Source organism: Ornithorhynchus anatinus, chromosome 20 (genome assembly GCF_004115215.2).
Source record: "Ornithorhynchus anatinus isolate Pmale09 chromosome 20, mOrnAna1.pri.v4, whole genome shotgun sequence".
Lineage (NCBI taxonomy): Eukaryota > Metazoa > Chordata > Mammalia > Monotremata > Ornithorhynchidae > Ornithorhynchus > Ornithorhynchus anatinus.
The window spans coordinates 20,702,432-20,723,443 of record NC_041747.1 but is presented as its reverse complement, the minus strand read 5'-3'; the positions used below and the strand labels follow the sequence as shown (position 1 = coordinate 20,723,443).

At 40.6% G+C, this 21,012-nt stretch overlaps 1 protein-coding gene across 2 annotated transcripts in view; it reads right to left on the bottom strand.

The window, feature by feature from the left end:
• PDGFD (platelet derived growth factor D) overlaps positions 1–21,012 on the bottom strand; it is a 127,833-nt gene that overhangs the window by 13,380 nt on the left and 93,441 nt on the right. For both annotated transcript variants that reach the window (XM_029048169.2, XM_029048170.2), the window contains exons 4-5: positions 9,168–9,227; positions 5,315–5,513 (exon numbers count right to left, since the gene is read on the bottom strand). In XM_029048169.2, coding sequence (XP_028904002.1) covers positions 5,315–5,513; positions 9,168–9,227 — 259 coding nt within the window. The remainder of the gene's footprint in view (positions 1–5,314; positions 5,514–9,167; positions 9,228–21,012) is intronic.

Genomic DNA, 21,012 nt, shown 5'->3' with positions numbered 1-21,012 from the left:
AAAGCCTTCTCCCCCACCCCTTGAAAGTCTTATCGAAGGCACATCTCCTCTAAGAGGCCTTCTCCGACTAAGTGCTCCTTTCCTCTTCTCCTACTCCCTTCTGCATCACCCTGACCTGCTCCCTTTATTCATCCCCTCTCCCAATCCCAAGGAATTTAAGTACATATCTGTAATTTATATATATTAATGTCCCTCTCTCCCTCTAGACTGTAAACTCGTCGTGGGCAGGGAATAGGTTTATTGTTACATTGTACCCTCCCAAGTGCTTAGTACAGTGCTCTGCACACAGGAAGGGCTCAATAAATACAACTGACTGACCAGATTGGAGGGAGAAGGATTTAATCCCCATTTTATAGATGAGGTAACAAGACACCTCAGTTTTTTGTTTTTAATAAAATTATGCAGCACCACAGATTTTGCACTCAGTTCCAGGATAATGTGCGAGTGACCAGATACCTTCTCATTTCATTCATTTCATGTATCAGGAGACCTTTTAAAAAACATCGCTATTGTATGCCGTTGTGATAGAACCCCTGTAAAACCTTTAAAGGGAACTTCTGGAAAAATAACTTCCTGTTATATAAGGCAATTAAGTTTACCCAGTTTTCTCAAAGCCAATAAATTCCCCAGAAGGAATTTGTTTGTATATTTTATAGACATTATAATATCTTTCACAACAGATTCTTCCCCCCAATCAGCATATAACAAAAACTTCCTCTCGCCCTGTATCCTGCATTTGTGATTCACATGAAAACCCATAAGGAACAGTGGTTTTTCCAATTCTAATGAAGAAAACACAGGGGAATATTAACATTATTGTTCTAAAACCAACAAAAATTTTACAAAGTTGTGCTGGTTTGATTTCCAAAAGGATGAAAATATTTTACCTCTCTCTGTTACGCAATGGGGGGAGGCCCAGTGAAACAGCTCGGTGAAAAAAAAATCTCAAATGCCTGCCCATTGACTGTAGGCTAATTTAAAGTTCCCTGCAAGATGGCAAGCTCAGAATTCGAATTGCCTGCTGGCTAATGAGGCAGAAATCTGTGTGCCTGAGCAACCAAATCTAGGATCACCTTGCTTACTCTGAACAGAGAAGCATTGCGCCCGAATAAAAAGAGCACAGGCCTGGGAGTCAGAGGACCTGGCTTCGAATCTCAGTCAGTCAACCGGTGGTATTTATTAGACTCTTACTGCATGCAGAGTACTTTACGGAGTATTTGGGAAAGTATAATCAACAGAGCTGGTAGACATTTCCTGCCCACGACGAGCTAGACAAGCAGCTTGGCCTAGAGAAGCGGCATGGCCCAGTGAATAGTTAGGGCCTGGGACTCAGAACGACTTGGGTTCTACCACTTCTCTGCTCTGTAACCTTAGGCAAGTCATTTCACTTCTCTGTGCTTCAGTTCCTTCGTCGGTAAAATGGGGATTGAGACCGGGAGTCCCATGTGGGACAGGGACTGTGTCCAACCTGTTTAACTTGTATCTATTCCAATACTAAACACCGTGCCTGGAACATAGTAAGATCTTAAATACCATTAAAAACGTAAATAAAACAATCTTACAAGCTAGAGATAGCTGGGCCCCCAGCTTGCTGTGTGATTAGGGGCAAGTCATGTTACTTCTAGGTGCCTCAGTTTCCTCATCCGTTCTCCCTCCTATTTCTAGGTTGTGAGGCCAATGAGGGACATGAAGCCTCCCCAACCTGAATATCTTGTATTTATCCCAGTGCTTAGTTCAGACCACACATGCACTCTGAGCAGAGACTCCTTTAAAGTTACTCTATCTGCAGTCATTGGTGACTGTCTCTCTACCTTTCAGAGAAGAGAACATGGGCATCTACAAGAATTTATTAACATCCCATAGAATCCTTTGAGTAGTGGGATTCCTGAGCTTAGTGGTCAAAGTATTGGCCTAATCATTTAGTTAATGATAAAGAAGAGCTTTGCTTTAGCAGCTTTGATGAGAAGCGGTATGGCCCGGAGGAAAAAGCACAGGCCTGGGAGTCAGAAGAACCTGTGTTCTAACCCTGGAGCTGTCAACTGCTTGCTCTGTGACCTTGGAAAGTCATTTCACTTCTCCGTGCCTCAGTTCTCCTTCCTTCTTAGACTGTGAGCCCCATGTGGGACAGGGACCGCATTCGCGCTAATTAACTAGTACTTATCCCAGGGCTTAGAATAGTGCTTGACACATAGCAAGCATTTAACAAAAATCATAAAAAAAACCTCCACCCGAGGTACAGATTTATGATGTGGGAAAACCTGCAATTCTAATAATCTCTCACATGGAAATAGGAAAAAAAAAATCTCACTGGGTAGGATGTCCTAGGGCTTCCTTTAATTTTCTTTATTCCTTATTTGACCAAGGGGCTGATGGTGCCACTACCTTTTGTTTGTTTAATTTATAAAGATGTTGATGTAGACAGATGCTAGCTCAGGACTGTCTTGTCTGATTTTTCATTTCTGATAGCCTTGGGCTTTTTGGAAACTATCAGCCAGAAATCAAATAAGCAGATGGAGAATGTTACAGAAAGTTTTCAACCTGTGCAGTCTCAGCTTGGTTCCGGAACGGGATCTTACATGATAACTGTTTACTGGTGGTATTTTCTAAAAGTGAAATGCTTTCTGAATAGACGCAAGCTGAGATCTAGGTGATGTAGGGGGACATTCTCCTTCTCTTTGTTATCATGAAAAGTCATGCTGTGCCGCTTCAATTGTATTATTATTATTATGGTACTTGTTAAGCATTTACTATGTGCCAAGCACTGTTCTAAGCGCTGGGGTAGATACAAGTTAATCAGGTTGGACACAGTCCCTGTCCTATGTGAGACTCTCACTCTTAATCCCTATTTTCCAGAAGAGGTAACTGAGGCCCCCCCCCCCCCACATATAGACTGTGAGCTCATTGTGGGCAGGGATTGTCACTGTTTATTTTTGTATTATACTTTCCCAAGCTCTGCACACAGTAAGCACTCACTTAATATGACTGAATGAATCACCACAGCCCAATGGATGTTCAGTCTAAAACGGGCAATGGCATGGACATTCTGGTAAGAATCCATCAATCAAATTTATTGAGCACTCACTATGGGCAGAGCACTATACCAAACCCTGGGAGAGTACAATATAACATTAATTCATTCAGTCATATTTCTTGAGCATTTACTGGGCAAAACACTGTAATAAGTGCTTGAGAAAGTACAACGTAACACTAAACAGACACATTTCCTGCCCACAGTGAGCGTACGGTCTTGAGGATTTGGTAGGCCTGTTCGCTTCCCACAAGGAGCTTGTTTTTTTATGGTAAATATTAAGTACTTACTATGTGCCAGGCACTGTATGAAATAAGGGGGTAGATAGAAGGTAATCGGGTTGGACACATCCATGTCCCCCGTAGGGCTCACATTATTAATTAATCCCCATTTTACAGATGAGCTGAGATACACAGAAGTTAAGTGACTTGCCCACAATCTAGAGAGGCGCTTAGAATGTTTTTGTTTTTTTTAGTTTCGGCACTGCACATGAGATAGGTTGGTAGGTAGCTAGTGTCCTTTGTTTTCACAGTAGGGAGACTGAGGGAATCCTAAATGCAACTAACAATCCCATTTGAGGTGGTGTTTTTGCCCTTCCTTTGCTCCAAGAAGCCAAGCCATTTCCTGATTACTGCACCAAATCCTGTCAGTTCAGTCTTTACAACATTGCTAAAATCTGCCTTGTCCTCTCCATCTAAATTGCTACCACATTAATCTAAGCACTTATTCTATCCTGCCTGGATTACTGCACCATGCCTTGGATTACTTGCTGTCCTCTCTGCCTTTCTCTTTCCACTCCATTCCATACTTTACCCTGCTGCTTGGATTATTTTATACAAAAACGTTCAGATCACCTTTCCCCACTCCTCAAGAACCCTCCAAGTGATCGCTCATCCACACAGCGGGCACATGGCAGATCGGGATTACAACCCAGGTCCTCTCCCTCTCAGAGGACGCTCTATCCACTATGCCACGCTGCTTCTGTAAATGAAAGCCATTTAAAATTGCACCTAGGCAATGAAAGATTAGTCAGGGAAGGCTTCCTGGAGGAAACGGGCATTCTGAAGGAATGAAATGATCAGAAACTTGAACTAGGTTAAAGTTGTACTATAACCTAAAAAGGCTTTCTACATTTCGTTTTCATTCTTTCCTCATTACTGCCTTCTCTAGGCATACATATATTAAGGAACACATTTCTTTTATAAAGTTCCACACGTTATTCATTACAAATCTGAAAGGAGAAAATCTAATAACCACTGAGGTGTTGAACCTGACTCCACTTGACTATGTACAGATGGTTTGACGTCGGTGGAACTAACGGCGATGAATTTGTATCATTTAAATGTCAACTTTAGAAAATGTTGTGATATAGTAGGCTTAAATCAAATTTTGTAAATCTGCCTTAGAGCCATTCTAAACAAGAGAAGAAGGCTCAAAATCCCAGCCAAATGGAAGAGGATAATACTGATATCGACAGAAATGTCGAGAAGGTTTATCTCAGCTTTCCTCTACAAGGTGATTCCAATGACTGAATATTTTTTCCCCCGGAGTGCCAGGTTTTTGTGCCCAAAGGGAAGTTATATTTAAAGTTATTTTGCACTTCAGCCTATAACCCTGTACAGTTGATACAATGGCAGTGACAGCTCATGTAATCCATTGCAGAGAAAGTTCATTTAAATATTTTTAGCCTGTGTCGGGGATGGGAGGGGGTGTTTCAGTTTTTCTTGAATTTCTGTGTAGCTCAGAAGTTCTTCTTGGGAGATTAGGAGCGATTTGCCAGTTCTAGAGTCTGACCCCCTCAGTGGATAGATTATAGGGCATATTTAACATGCTGAGAAGCAACGTGGCTTAGGGGAAAGAGCATGGGCTTGGGAGTCAGAGGTCGTGGGTTCCAATCCCTGCTCTGCCAATTGTCTGCTGTGTAACTCTGGGCAAATCACTTCACTTCTCTGTGCCACAGTTACCACATCTCTAAAATGGGGATAAGGACTGTGAGCCCCACTTGGGACAACCTGATTACCTTGTATCTAACCCAGCGCTTAAAACAGTGCTTGGCACCTAGTAAGCACTTAACAAATACCATCACTATTATTATAAATACAACTAAGTGAATGGAGAAATTCACAATCTAGCCTACCACTCTTAGGCAAAAACCCCATCAATCAATCAAACAATACTATTTCAGATGGCTACGTCATAAGCTTCGCTGGCCATCACCAATAATGGAGTCGACCGACCTGTCAAATAACGAGCATTTGTAAAGCGAGGCCAAGTGTTGTTTCTTACCTTTCGACTTCCTGTCGTGGTAAGATCTGCCTCGATAATGAGGCGTTTCCAGGTACAGATTCTCAAGGTCTTCTTGCCACGTTTCCGGATTGAAGTGTTTGAGGAGGTCTTCCACCGTGTCGAATCCAGCAACCGTCTGATCCAGAGCGTCGGCAGTGAGGGTGGGATCCGTCACCGAGGGAGGATGATAGTCTATGCCCTAAGAGTGACACATACAGCTCAGTGACTGCAGAAACATCCCAGGGCTATTCGACACAAATATATTTAGCAAATCTTTTTTTTTTTAAATGGAACGCTTTAAACACTTTTGTCAAATATTGATAATAGTAATTAGTAATATTATGGTACTTGCTCAGTGCTATGTGCCAAGCACTGTGCTGAGCACTGAGGCATACAAGTTAATTAGGTTGGACAAAGTCCCTGCATCATATGGGACTCACAGTCTTAATCCCCATTTTAGAGATGAATAACTGAGGCACAGAGAAGTGAAGTGATTTGCCTAAGGCCACACAGCAGACAAGTGGCAGAGCTGGGATTAGAACTCACGACCTTCTGACCCCCAGCCTTCTTACTTTATCCACTACACCACAAATACAGATGCTAAGCAAGCATTCCAAGCTCTCTTGACAAAAAAGAGTGGAAATATCACATGGGCATGATATTTAAGAAGCAGGATTGTGGCTGATGAATCAGATGTATTTACTGAGTGCTTACTCTGTGCAGAGCACTGTAATAAGTGATTGAAGAGTACCCAACAGATACATTCCCTGCCCACAACAGCCTAGAGGGTCTGTAACTTCAATTCAGAAGCTCTTCATAGATAAATTACAAATGAATTATGTGGGCAGTCTGGAATGTATTGGGCTTTCAAATATAAAGCACATTTCAAGTCAGTTTCACTTACCTCTGTTCGATCACAATCTTCTGACAAGTGAGGATTGTTTCAAGTAGCTCTGTACAAACTCATGACCCATTAAAAGTGGAAAAAAGCCACAGATTCTCAAATGCCTTCTAAATATATTTTTTTAAAGGAACCCATTAAGTAGGTTTACCCCTTTGCAAGCATCTCCAATCACCAATATATTCATTAAAATAATGTGGAAATCAGTAAAGAATCCTGTCTCAGGTTACCTTACTTACGGTGAGGATAAAGAGATCCCAAATGATAAAAGCCAAATCTAGAGTAAGAATTGAACATTCCAATTTATTTTGGGATGCTCTTGGTGACATTTCACTTGAAATGATTTGAAATGTCACCACATAAATAGAAGAAAAAGAAAGCTATCACAATGAATTAAGAGCTGATCACCTGTTTGAAGGTTAGACCACATCCTCTGCGATGTGCTGTAAAAACCTTCCTGTCTGGAAGGCCTGGAAGGGTTTTTAGGGATTTTTTTTTGTCTGGTTGGAAGCTGGCAAGAGGAATGTGACCCAAAGTGCAAAGAGCTAGTTTACCTCTATGTCCCAGAAGCCACTGAGATGTTCGGGAAAGAGTTTAGTTTTACTAAGCCACTACCCAAGGGAAAATCCAGTACCGCTTTGACCCCTGAAGGTAGTTATTTCCCTAAAGATTTCTATATGGCAAGGTATTTCTCTCAGTTTAGTCAGCACCCATGCTAAAAGGATGATCTTATTTAGGTTATTTCAGTTTTAAGACCCATTCTACCCCTAACTCACACACAAGCTCAGGGCTATCATGTGGCTCCAAGTACTGTTAGTGGCTCTTGTAATCTGGCAGTCAAGTTTTGAATTTGCAGTTTTAAACCTCAGAAACTTTAAATATCATTCTTTCAACCTTGGTCTTTGTATCTCTCTGTTGGTATTCTTTCCTGTGTGTTATATGGATTAAATCTTGTTTTCTAATTATCAAATATCATCACAACTCTATGGATATTTTTTCTCCAGAACACCCTACCTTCTGCCATAATCTGTAACTCTGCTGTTTGGGCAGTCCACGGTATTTGCAAAAGCCTTCTCCAAAATCACATTTCAAAAGAGTCGGTGCTCCTTCTATCCTGTTTTATCTATCCTTGTCACTGGAAACACCACAGTCATTAAAGTCATTAAATCTTGACTTTGGTTATTATTCTGTTGGGGAACCTGGTCCAGCACTGACTATGGGGCTATTGAAAAGCTTGTAAATGGATCCTGGCTAAGCATCCTGACTCTATTTCTAAATGGCACTGAATATAAAATGGTCTGTATCCTTCTATTAGTATCTTTAATCTTTTCTTGTTGTAAATCAGTAAATCAGCGAGATGGCCTCAACCACACTCTAAAACCCATGCTCCTGAATCTAATATCTCCCTAAAAGCAAGGCACTATATAGATGCATTTTTTTTAAATAAAAAATTCTCTAACTTCTCAGTTCTTCTGGGAATTACTTCGTTTTGAACTCAACGCATGAAAAATGTTGGCGGCTTGGAGAATTAAAAAAAAAAAGGTTAATTTCATTTGGTTTTAGGTTTCGATATTCAGCAAAGCAACCAATCTGTGATATTTGTTGAGTTTGTATTGTGTGTGGAAACACTGTACTTGGCACTTGGGAGAGTACAGTAGAGTTGGGAGACAAGATCCCTGCCCTCAAGGGGCTTTCAATTTAGTGGGGGAGACAGGAGTTAAAATAAACTCCAGATAGGGGGAGTTTGCATGGTGTAAATATACATACATAAGTACTGTCTAGAAGTGGGTGGGATTCAAAGTAATTAAAGGGTACAGACCTAAATCCACAGATGATGCAGAAGGGAGTAGAATATGCTGGGAGAAGACAGGTCAGTCAGGGAAGGCTTCTTGGAGGATATGATTTTAGTAGACTTCACTGTAAAGGGGATTACATGATTTTCAGGTAAAACACTGATATTTCAGTGCGTACCTGTGAAGGGGTGCCCCTTAAAAAACACTCCAAAAGAGTGAAAAATCCTACTAACAAAGATTTAACCTGCCTCTTGCCAAACTCCCAAACCAATGACATGCTAATGGCATCCTGGCTCTGCCACTTGATTACTGGGTGACCTTGGGCAAGTCACTTACACTTCTCTGTGCTTCAGTTTCCTCAACTGTAAAATACCTGTTTTCCCTCCTCCTTAGACTGTGAGCCCCATTCAGGACAGGGACTGTTTCCAACCTAATCACCTTGTACCTAACTTCAGCACTTAGAAGAGGGTTTGACACACAGTAAACCATTAAAAAAAACCATTAAAAAAATCAGTGGCCATTTCTACTATCTTTTAAGCCTTAAGCTTCTTATGAGTCATTTACATTCTTATCATGAATCCAGTTCCTCCATATGCCGCAAATGGGTTTGATGGAAGAAAGGATTCCAGGATTTTACTCCTAGGGTGATAACACAACACATTACACAATTTGTAGAGCATGGACAGTTCAGTGGTTGCAAAACTTAATGATGAACATTTCCATCTGTAATTAAAGCCACCCAAATATATACTAGACTTTTCAGTTAGGATGGCTTACTATGAAAAGTTACACCACCACTCTAGTAAAGATTAAAAGTTTCTAGAATAACTATTGCTAAATTTCCCAGCTGGGTGTAGGCTGTCCAAATTGGTTATTTAAAATGTCTATAAATTTCTCTTTGTCAGCAAATAGAAAAGATGAAGGTATTTGCCACCCATGCTAAAACAATGGTTGCTGACATTTCTTTAAACCATTTCATAAAAATACAATGAACGCTGATGCGACCCTGTGTAACATGAGTGAGACAGAAGAATACATCCCACTTCCAAACTCAGCCTTTGGTTGAGATAGTTTTTCGATGCTGCTGAAATTGTATTAAGTTTGGCCTTAGCTAGTCTATCAGTTCCTTTCACTGGCAATCCGGTCACAAATTACTTACCGAGATAGAACTCGTGACAGACTCCCAGTTGGTCTCTGAGGCTGCGGGCTGGAAATTATCCTAGATAAGAAACACCCACACAAGTCAGTCATGATGCTAAGTCTTGGCTTTCAACTCTCAATCACTTGTATTTATTGAGTGCTTACTGTATGCATTTGGGAGAGTACAATACAACAGAGGTGGAAGACACATTCCCCGCCCACGAGGAGCTTATAGTCTAGACAATGTTCAGCCTACACATTTTGTCTTTTGAACCTTCTTCCAAATAAGACAATAAGATTTTGCATTTTTTTCCCCTCGCACTGAAGTAATACTTAGCCATAGCACAAGAAACAAAAATTAATACAATCCGATCAGCAGCCACGGCCTCTGCCTATAGTTCATTCTATTTCTTCTCTTCACTGCTAGGGGAGGAAAGGATGTCAGCCCGTCTGAATTTTGTCAGATTTTTATAAGCGGAGAAACAGGCTAACGGAAATGGCATCTTCACATAGAACAGTTGTGTTAAAGTAGTCATGGTGGGGGAAAATAAATTACAGTGTGTTTCAGGATACTTGGCCACAGGTAAACGTTAAACCCAAGCATGGATTCATTCATTCATTTGCATATATCGAGCACTTACTATGTGCAAAGCACTGTACCAAGTGCTTGGGAGAGTACAGTATAACAATAAACAGACATTTTCCCTGCCCACAATAAGCTTAAGGTCTAGAGGGGGAGAGAGACACTAATATAATTACAGACATGGACATATATGCCTAGAATGAGATAAATCTAACCAACAGTCCTTTCGCTAGATTGTAAACTCCTCATGGGCAGGGCTTGAGACTTCTGTTATATTCTCACAAGCACCTAATATAGTTGCTTTGCACAGAGTACGGCTTAAACTTAAACTTGCTGGGTTGCAGTTTACTCATCTGTGAAACGGGGATAAGAGCTCTACTCTCCCCAGCTCTTGGAGCGTGGGTCCTGAATGAGTCATGGACTTTGCCCAATCTGATTCTCTAGTATCTACTCAGCACTTTGCACAGAGTAAGCATTTAATAGATACCATCATTGCACAGTGCAAAATGGATCATTGATGAAGCAGTTTTTCAATCAATCCATGGTATTTATTGGATGCTTAACTCTGTGCAGGGCACTGTTTTAAGTTCTTGGGGGAGTACGACACAAAAGAGTTGCTGGATATTTTCCCTGCCCACAAGGGGCTTACAGCCTAGAGCGATCTCAAATAATTAAGGAGTTCTACTTTTGAGGAAAAAGTGGGATTTTTGTTCTCAGTTATTCTGACCGATGGAACTCTCCAAGACAGTTGAATTGCTCAGCCCTTCAGTTCACCGTTTAAGCATACACGTCTGAAAGAACTCAAATGTATTTAAGCGTCAGTGGCTTCTCCAGCAACTCTACTGAAGAAGACACTTCTCAGTAATGTGGACTACAGAAGTTTGATTTGAAGCTGTAATGGAAGGTAAAGGGTTTCATTAAGATAATTTCACATTTATTGAAGAATAAATGTGAAATTATCTTGCCATGGCAAACAAACAGGACAAGTCATTTTGAAGCTTCCAACTTCCTTTTTATCTCAGTTAAAACATTTTGCAATGCTTGCAAACTGCATTCTCCAAACAAAGACAACTGACCCTACATGAATGTTCTTCTTCCTAAAATGCAAAACAGATGCCCAAACAGTACACTTTTTTGTTCTATTTAAAGAATAAAGTTACTCTCCCAGAAGTTGGAGGGATGGACCATTTTGACGACTGGTTATTATTTTAAATGGTCAAGATTATCTGTATCCTGTTTCTTATATCCCACTGCAAAGCCTTCACCATTTTTTTCTGAGGTGATCAACCTATATTTAAGTAAATGAGATATTTGTTTCTCGAGCCATTTCACTAATATTTTATATTTTAAAGTTTTAAAGAAAACTTTAAACCACCTTTCTTAACACACTCAATGTGATTTTTTCTTTGCAGAGCTTCAAAAACACATTGGGCAACTATTTTTCCTTTCAAGTATCCCATTTCCTCTTGTTTTGAGTGTTTCCTCCACGACTGGAAATCAAAATGGGGTTTCTAATTGTAGCTAATGCTTTCCTGTTGACCTCGGGTGAAAGGTGGAATGAGCACTGGGTGTCTTTCTTCTGTGTTAAGTAGCACAGACACATTTTCTGGATTAAGTAAACAGTAATAAAGGAATTTCATTTAGGGAAGAATGAAAAATAATAGGTGACCATGGGACCCAATCAGCTTTACATGTACACATACAATAATAATTGTGGTATTTGTTAAGTGCTTACTATGTGCAGAGAGCATTGTACTAAGAGCTGCGGTAGGTTCAAGATGATCATATTCCACATGGGGCTCACCCTCTATGTAGGAGGGAGAGCAGAAATTGAATCCCCATTTTGCAGATATGGTAACTGAGGCCCAGGGAAGTGAATTGACTTGCCCAAGGTCGCACAGCCCGTAAATTGTAGAGCAGGAATTAGAACCCTCTTCCTCTGACTCCCAGGCCCGTGCTCTTTCCACTAAGCCACACTGCTTCCCCAAATATACACACACACACACACACACATATATATACATTCACAGAAATTTGTGTGTGTATGTATGTATATATATATATAAATACATATATATACACACACATACATATAGATGTATACAAATTTACAAATATACCTTTGGTAATAGTTCTCAATTTAATCTTCAATGGGCTTATTTATAAACAGCAGAGATAAATGGCTTGGCAGCAGCTCATTACCGGCAAGAGGATTTGAGAAGACAATATTATGTCTCCGAGAGTCAAGTCATTAATGAAGATGCTCATGCAGCATCTTTCAAGGCTCTCAGTTACTTTTGAAGTACCCAAGATATGGATCTGCAAACTCTGTGGAGCTTTAGGTGTTCCTTCCATAGTCAGAACAAAATAGCCTCGACAGCCGCTGTCCTGAAATCAAATATTCCTGTTTCTCCTAGATCAGGGAAAGGTGTTTCCAAGTTCTTGCCCCTTCCGACTTCCTGTGATTTATCCAATTGGATGTTTACGTCCATGACATGGCCATAACTTCATGACAAGTCACCCTGTCCCTAGAGATGGTCTCTAGGCTTTTAGCAACTGGGACAGGAGGTGATTGCCGCTTTCTCGTGTAGCGAGAGCAGGAAGCACTGGCGTCAGGGTGTCAGGGAATGGAGAGACTAGAATAATCTGGGAACTGTGGCGGCAGAGGCTGGATTAGGGACTTTCCTGACCTCTCATTATCCACAGACCAGATCAGAATAGATCCACGAGGGTCAGGAGTTAGAACCTATGTAGTTTATGAGGGTGTGGCGGGCACACCAGGACTGTGTTAAGCACTGAGAGAGATACAAGATAATCAGGTTGGACACATCCCCTGTTCCATTCGGGGCTCACAGTTGAAGAAGGAAGGAGCACAGGTATTTTATTCCTGTTTTACAAAGCAGCAAACTGAGGCACATTCAAACCGTCATCTTCAACAAATGTGTCTATTCTTTTTAGTTTGGAAATGATGCTTTTGGTGGGCTAGACAAGTGCATAGGAGCAGGAGGGACAGAATGGGGAATCTGAGCAATGGTTTCCAACAGACCATGAGTGAAAAAGGCAGAATAGAAATGAGTGCTAGCTGCTTCTGCCATAAACCAAAGGAGGGTAATGGGTTTAGGTGATCATGATGGGCTCTTACTTTTTTAAAAAAATGGTATTTGTTAAGTGCTTACTTTGTGCCCGGCACTGTAGTAAACACTTGAGGTAGATACAAGTTAATCAAGTTGGACGCAGTCCATGTCCCACATGGGATTCATAGTTGTCGAGAAGCAGCACGGTCTAAGTACAAAGAGCACAGCCCTGGGAGTCGGAGGACCTGGATTCCAATCTTGGCTCCACCACTTGTCTGTTGTGTGATCGAGGGCAAGTCATTTCACTTCAGTGTGCCTCAGTTTTCATCTGAAAAAATGGGGGATTAAATCCTACTCCCTTCAACCAAGACTGTGAGTCCCATATGAACTGTCCAAACTGAAAACTCTGTATCTATCCCAGTACTTAGAACAGTGATGGGCACATTTTAGTGCTTATTATTATTAGTAGTAGTACTAATAATAATCCCTGTTTTACAGATGAGGTAACTGAGGCACAGAAGAGTTAAGTGACTTGCCTAAGGTCACACAGCAGACAAACAGCAGAGCCAGAATTAGAATCCAGGCTCTTCAGTCATATCCACACCCCAGGAATGGCAGTAGCAATTTCACCGAATAGGAAAGCTCTGGGTAGAGAAGGAAAATGTAATCGACACTAAACGCTAAATTATTTTTCTATATAGGATCAGTCTAGGGCTTTCCTGAATTTGGATTTTTGGTCTTTGATCGTGCTTATTGAGTCTTGCCTAAAATCACCTTTGAGATCAAGGGGCAGTGTGTCAGTACTAGAGCTAACTTGGCCCACATGCTCAAACTGGAAATTTCATCATTGGGTAGCCAAAGGCGGTGGGAGCCATATATCTTGTCTCTTGGAAGGTAGGAGGGAGAGGAAAAACAGTGTGAACATTTCAAAGGCAGGAGTCTAGGTTAGAAAATGACATAGCCTGGAGGCTAATGAATGACATTAGGGGATAAAGGGTTAACAAAATTGAGATTACCACATCCTAGTAATTACTATTTGGATAGCCAAATGTCAGTCTCTCTCCCCCTCTCTCTCTCCGCCATCCCATCATGATGAGAAGAGTAAACAACAGAATATTTTAAATTAGATACAACCTCACCTCTTTTCTAAATGACAAAGTATTCTGGAATTTGAGGGAAAATATTTGTAAGGGCTAGCGATTCTAACAAAAGAATCGGAAATGAAATGGTAAAGAAGAGAAATTAGAAGAGAAACTCTGATTCAAATCAAACAAATATTTAAATTGTACACACAAGGATCAGTGAGTCTCTCTGCTGTCCCAAGTATGCCACTCAGACTAGTTTTCAGTTATTTCAGATCCATCGGGTCTTGGTTAGAAAAAAATAAAGCTTTCTTATGACCTGTAATTATTCCTTATTTAGAGCATCGATCCTCTAAAATAATGACAACGTTCACCACTCAAATGTAATTTTGTTCTATTGTGTTCCACAGCATGATGCCAAAGTGCCTTTCTGGGAAAAGGATGCTAGAATGCTTTATTCTATCTAACAACCCAGTTGGCCGCCTAGATGACCTTAAAGGTTAGTCAACCAGGGGTTGATTTGGTGGGATTACTGAAAGCTATTCCCGAAAGCAGCAGGAGTGATAAGGAGGCTTAGATACAGAGGGCCCAAGAGGTGTCTCATCAGAAAGCTCCAGGATCCATATTAATGGTATTTATTGAGCCCCTACTGGTCTCAGAACACAAAACTCTGCCCTTGGGGAGCACACAAGAAAAGAATACAATATATCCCTGCCTTCCAGGAGCTTACTATTTAATGGGGGAGATGAATATGCTATACTTAAGAGTGAGAAAATAGATTTAAATAATAGGCACAAGGGAATAAATAATAAAATAAACAGATAATGTGCATGCGCCTAGGAGTCAGAAGGACCTGGGTTCTCATTGCAGCTCTGCCACTTGTCTGCTGTGTGACCCTGGGCAGGTCACTTCGCTTCTCTGTGCTTCAGTTATCTGTAAAAACGGGGATCAAGACTGTGAACCCAATGTGGGACATGGACTATGTTCTACCTGATTTTCTTGTATCAACCCCAGTGTACTGAGCAGTACAGGTGGGGTGAATATCAAGTGTATAGACAACACAAAAGGGAGAGGGGGTATAAGACATGATCTCTTCTGTCCTGGACTAATGAATGATCAGCTTATTTCAGATCTAAAAATTCTAAAGAAATTTCTAAACTTTCCAGCCAGAACTTATCCAAAGTCAACCTCAACCGCTCAGATCACTCTTATTCCTGGAAATACAGTATTTTGCTTCAGAGAAAATAAAGAACATACACACTCATGAGATACTTTCAATTCTGTTTGGCCATTTGTAATCCTTTCTTGATGTCAGAAGAGTAGTGAGAACATCCTACGCAACCACCCAAAAGGAAATACACTGACATTTAAATAAGCACTAAAAGGAGATATTTTATTCCATGAAAGGTGACAGGCTATAAAAACACTAAACATTAAACTCTCTTCCCTTATGAGATTTGCTAATATAAGATCTGCCACAAACTTTCCCAGGATTACCTAATATATCAACCTCAAAAGAAACAGTTTTCTACAAATAGAACTTTCAACTATGCTATGAAAAGATGGTAAATATAAATTCAGCACTTAGAGAGAGCAAAACAATCAAGTGACCCATTCTCCGCCCACAAGGATCATAAATTCTAATGAGGGAGACTGAACCTGAAAGTCTTTACAAATAGAGTAATCAGAGGAAGGAATTAAATGTACAGGTGAATAGCATAGATGTAAAAGTGCTCTGAATAGGTATAAGTGCTGGAGATTGCTGGTGGGTTTGTATGATGTGGGGAGAGAGTGAGAAAGGGGACAAAGTGGCAAGAACAAGTTACAATTTGGTGAAGAGAGCTGATGTGTAAGATAAGGTGACTTTAGTAAGGAATTTTTAAACTTCCCTGTGGCTTTTTTTAAATGTTATTCCTTATGTGCTTACTATGCAGCACTGTATTAAGCAGTGGACTAAATTTAAGCCAATCAGTTTGGACAGAGCTCATGACCCACATGGGGCTCACAGTCTTATTCCCCAATTTCCAGATGAGGTTACTGAGGCCCAGATAAGTGGAGTGACTCACCCGAGGTCACAGAGCAGCAGCAGCGTGGCTCAGTGGAAAGAGCACGGGCTTGGGAGTCAGGGCTCATGAGTTCGAATCCCAGCTCTGCCACTTGTCGGCTGTGTGACTGTGGGCAAGTCACTTCACTTCTCTGTGCCTCAGTTCCCTCATCTGTAAAATGGGGATTAAGACTGTGAGCCCCACGTGGGACAACCTGATTCCCCTATGTCTACCCCAGCGCTTAGAACAGTGCTCGGCACATAGTAAGTGCTTAACAAATACCAACATTATTATTATTAGAGCAGACAAGTGGCAGAACAGGGATTACAACTCAGGTCCATTGACTCCCAAGCCCGTGCTCTATCCACTAGGCCACGCTGCTGCTCTTCATCTGGCTTTTTGCTAGACTATTCAGTGTGCCATGTTAAACGGTAAAATAAGGAGTCCTAAATTATGCTGTGTAAAAATCAAAGCTGCATATAAAATGGGAAAAAGTAACTGATAATGGGCAGTGACTTTACAGTGTGTAGAACAACTGAGGTAGGTGGGGCAAGAGGAGAATTAAGTATGTATGGCAGTTCACCTCCTTCAGTCACCTGCTTAGAAATGCTGACCTTAAGTGTTTGAATCTTAATGGAGAATTCAGTGTCCTTGAGAGGGTTTAGGTGAATTTCTGTCATGCTGACTGACAGGTTTAGAGTAACTCTTCTCAGAAAGAGAAGCGGCTGGCTTGAACTAAACTGAAAACACGGGCACTCCACTGACCTTTTGGTATCCAGGTAAAACAAAACACAAGCAACTCAAAACTAAAGCATGAACAGAAAGCAGTGATAGGACGTGCAGCTTGACCTAAGTCCTCTCTCAAAAATGAATTAGAAAGGAAGGGACCATTAATTGTTTTTAGTGGACTCAGAGAACCAAAGAAAGGATCACTTTTGCTGGAAGTGGTATCTGAAACAAAAATCAAAGGATGCATTTTCATGTAACTTTAAAATTCGAAAGTAAAACAGCCTTTCAGAATGGTCTTGAAATAACGTCAGCTGGTGACGGCGTGAAATGAAGCAGATTTAACAAAGGCCGGTTGAGGTTAGGTACGATACTATGACACTCATTTTGGGCATTTCACTCATTTCTGCTAACTCACAAATGATCCCATGCACAATCCTGCTAAACAGCAAAAACATGTCTCTGCTTTCTTAGGGCTAAGTAAAACAGCCTGTTCAACCTCCTGAAAAGTAGTGCCTTAAGGGCATCAGAAAAAACTATAAACTTTCTGAGATGATAAGAGAAGAAAATCACAGGAATCTTCAATCTCTGGAGAATAAAGGCATTATGTCCTGCCAGTTTCTTAGTTTACTGATGGGATCAGAAACTGCTGATTTATTGTAAACACTGAAGAATATTGCTTTTGGGAACAGTTTTGGCCTGATCTCTGAAAATTCTTTAAAAATCATAAAGAATCTTAAAATTGAGATAGCTCCACGTGCCCTCTCAGTACAATCACTGCAGTTTTAATATTTAAAATTAACTGTTTGAATTCAACTGTTTGAATTGTTAGAAAATATGAAGGTGATATAAAATATGAATCTTCCCCCTTTCTAGGTTTTGGAAGAGTTGCAGTCAATTAACAGTCATGTATTTCAGTGGAAAACTCAAAGATTGGGATTCATATTTCCTTTATCTTGACTCTATAGGCTGGCAGCTTCTGTGGGTCTCATGTAGGTGGTGTTGGCTTTGGTGAACAAATCTGCATCAAGGAAATCTTCCGTTTACTTTACTTACACCCTGGCTATGACTGGCTACAAGAAACAGCATGACCTGAGAGCCAGAGGACCCAGGTTCTAATCCCAGATCCATCACTTGCCTGCTGTGTGCCTTTGGGTAAGTCACCTCACTTTCCTGTGCTTCGCGTTCTGCAGCTGTAAAATGGTATTAAATATCTGTCTCCCTTCCCTGTAGACTGTGAGCTCTACGTGGGACATGGACTGTTTCTAACCCGGTTAGCTAATATCAACTGTCAAAGTGCCTGGCACAAAGTAAGTGTTTAACAAATACCCTTTGAAAAAATGGCACACAGTTGAGTAATAGAAAACTTAAGAGGGAGAACTTATTTACAAAGTTTTCCCTCCAGTGATATATATGAAATTGTGGCATAGCCTCACAATGGAAGTACTGGAAAAGCCATTAAGTAAGCCATTTCACACACGGTGGACAAAATATCCAAAGATGTACCTTTGGTATAAAGTCTACCCTGCCAAAGTGATAGGCTGAAATAAATGAACAACCAACTAGTAGGTTTCTTATGTCTCAGTTACAGCAGGTTTAGTATTTTAACTGATGGCCCGTGATTCGTTTGGCTTAGTTTTAACTTGAGTCTTTTGTTGGCCTTATTTGTGGGAGAGCGGGGGGGGAAGGAGTTGTTCATTTTCTCTATACTTTCTTTTGCAGACATCTCCTTCCAAGAAGCTCCATTTTAGTTAAAATCCTAAAATCTGCACTAGAATACTTTTGTTAGAAACATTATAAACTGCTACTAGGATTTCAATCTTTTTCATGATGAAAATGTATCAGAATCAGCCCTGAGTTAGCAGTCCATGCTCCCAAAGCTGTTACAAAATGAGAAAGCAGAGTTTACTTTTACACATCTGTTTAGAAAGATAAATAACAGATTAGAAGGGTGAAGGGTCCTATTTTTTTTTTTACAGCCCCGAAATTGATATTTGCCCACTTTTACTTAGAGTTTATCCTTTCCCTTATAGAGGTTTAGTCACGCTGACTCTTTCGTAAGTTTATTTCTGAGAAATTCAACTACACCAAATACAAGAGGAAAAATAGGTTTTTGGCTTTCTATCCATTACACCTGACATTTATAAAAACCACCTGATGATTTCTGATAACCCAAATGGAATATGCATATTTTCCTTGGTAACAGAGCCCTCATCCTATTTTAAATTCCATGTGCATGTTTATTCTCATGCTAGAATGATAAGCTAGGATATTGTTTCAGGGCAGGCTAAATATTCCCTCTTTAGAGTAATTTCACTAAAATGAAGCTTAGCTGCCATTTTCAAACTGCGATATATATTTCATAATTCTTAGCAGTTAGGAGCACTTGTAGTATTTTACATCAAAAATTAATTTCATTAAATAATTTATTTAAACATTATGCACCTGCTGTTTGTTGGTAGTGATAGGAGTACTGGTGACGTCTACAGGAAAATATGCTTACCAAGGATCTCTAAGTCAAAGTATGCACTTGGTAACTTTTCATTCAGTCATATTTATTGAATGCTTACTGTGGGCAGAGCACCTTACTAAGTGCTTGGGAGACTACAATACAGAAATAAACAGACACATTCCCTACCAACAACGGGCTTACAGTCTGGCGGGGGTGGAGGTGGGGTGGGGAGAGACAGACAGTAATAGAAATAAATAAATTACAGATATGTACATAAGTGCTGTGGGGCTGGAAGAGGGGATGAATAAAGTGGGGGACAGAGAAGGGAGTTACAGCTCTTTACTGGGACATAGGAAAGCAGACAGGAAGCTAGGGAGAGGAAAAATTACCCTCCTCATCTTCAAAGCTTTATTGACGGCACATCTCTTCTAAGAGACCTTCCCTGACTAAGGCCTTATTTTCTCTTCTCCCATTCCCTTCTGCATTGCCCCTGCGTTTGGATTTTCTCCCCTTTTTCATATCTCCTTCAGCAGCACAGCACTTATGTACCTATCCTGAAATCTATTTATTTATATTAATGCACGTCTCCCTCTCGGGAAGCAGCATGACACAGTGGATAGAGCACAGACCTGGGATTCAGAAGGTCAGGGGTTCTAATCCCAGCTCTGCCACTTGTCTGCTGTGTAGTCTTGGGCAAGACACTTAACCTCCCTGTGCCTCAGTTACCTTGTCTATAAAATGGGGATTAAGACTGTGAGGCCCATGTGGGACATGGATTGGGTCCAAACCTGATTTGCTTGTATATACCTGAGCACTTAATACAGTGCCTGGCCCATAGTAAGTGCTTTACAAATACCACAGTTATTATTATTTATTATTATAAGCTCACTGTGGGCAGGGAGTGTGTCTTCCAACTCAGTTATATTGTACTTTCCCAAGTGCTTAGTACAGTGCTCTGCACATAATAAATGCTCAATAAATACAATTGATTCATTAATTGATGGAAGAATTGCACCTACCATGATTAAACTTTTTTAAAAGTGATGGGAATTACTTCACTACCAAACTAAATTTGGGTTAATCAATATTATTTATTGAGTATTAATTCTACACACAGATCTGTACTTAGAGTTCTTGTTTCTGAGGGTAAAGAAGATGGCTGTAAGAAGCACTGTCTAGGAAAAGAATGGATAAACACAGTGTATGTATATTCTGCTGTGAACTTTGGTTTTGTTAGCACTGTGTAAAATAAAATGCTTTGAGGGCCTAGTAAAGCAGACAGTGGTGGGAGTCAAGCTCTTTATGGGCAGGGAATATGTCTATTTTTATATTGTACTCTCCCAAGCACTTAGTACAGTGTTCTGCACAGAGTAAGCACTCAATAAATATGATTGAATGTAATACAGCAGAAAGACTAGTCTGACAGGCTACAACCATCAAAGGCAGGGCGGGGGGGGGGCAGTCTCTTTTGAGAGACGTTTTGACAGAATTGTAAGGTTCAAAGGCAAAAACAAAAACAGCCAACTGGGCAACAACAGGTGACAATCTTTGTGTGTCAATTGTAGGGTCAGGACTCTCAGACCTTATTGGCTCTCGGCCACCCTCGCATCTCCATTAATCGTATTTACTGAGCTCTTACTGTGTGTCGAGCACTGTATTAAGCGCTCAGTACTAAGGGTCAGAATAATAAAACAATACAGCAATGTTGGCAGACACATTTTCTGCCCACAGTGAGCTTACAGTCTCTAGATACATTTTACTATCAAAGACATCATCTTCATATTCCAAGGACAACTAGCTATTTAATGTCACACTCCCAAAAATCTCCAGTGAGATGGAAAGATTGTTTCTCTTGAGTCTCCTGAATCATTAAAATAATGGGGGGGGGGGAGTTAATAAACA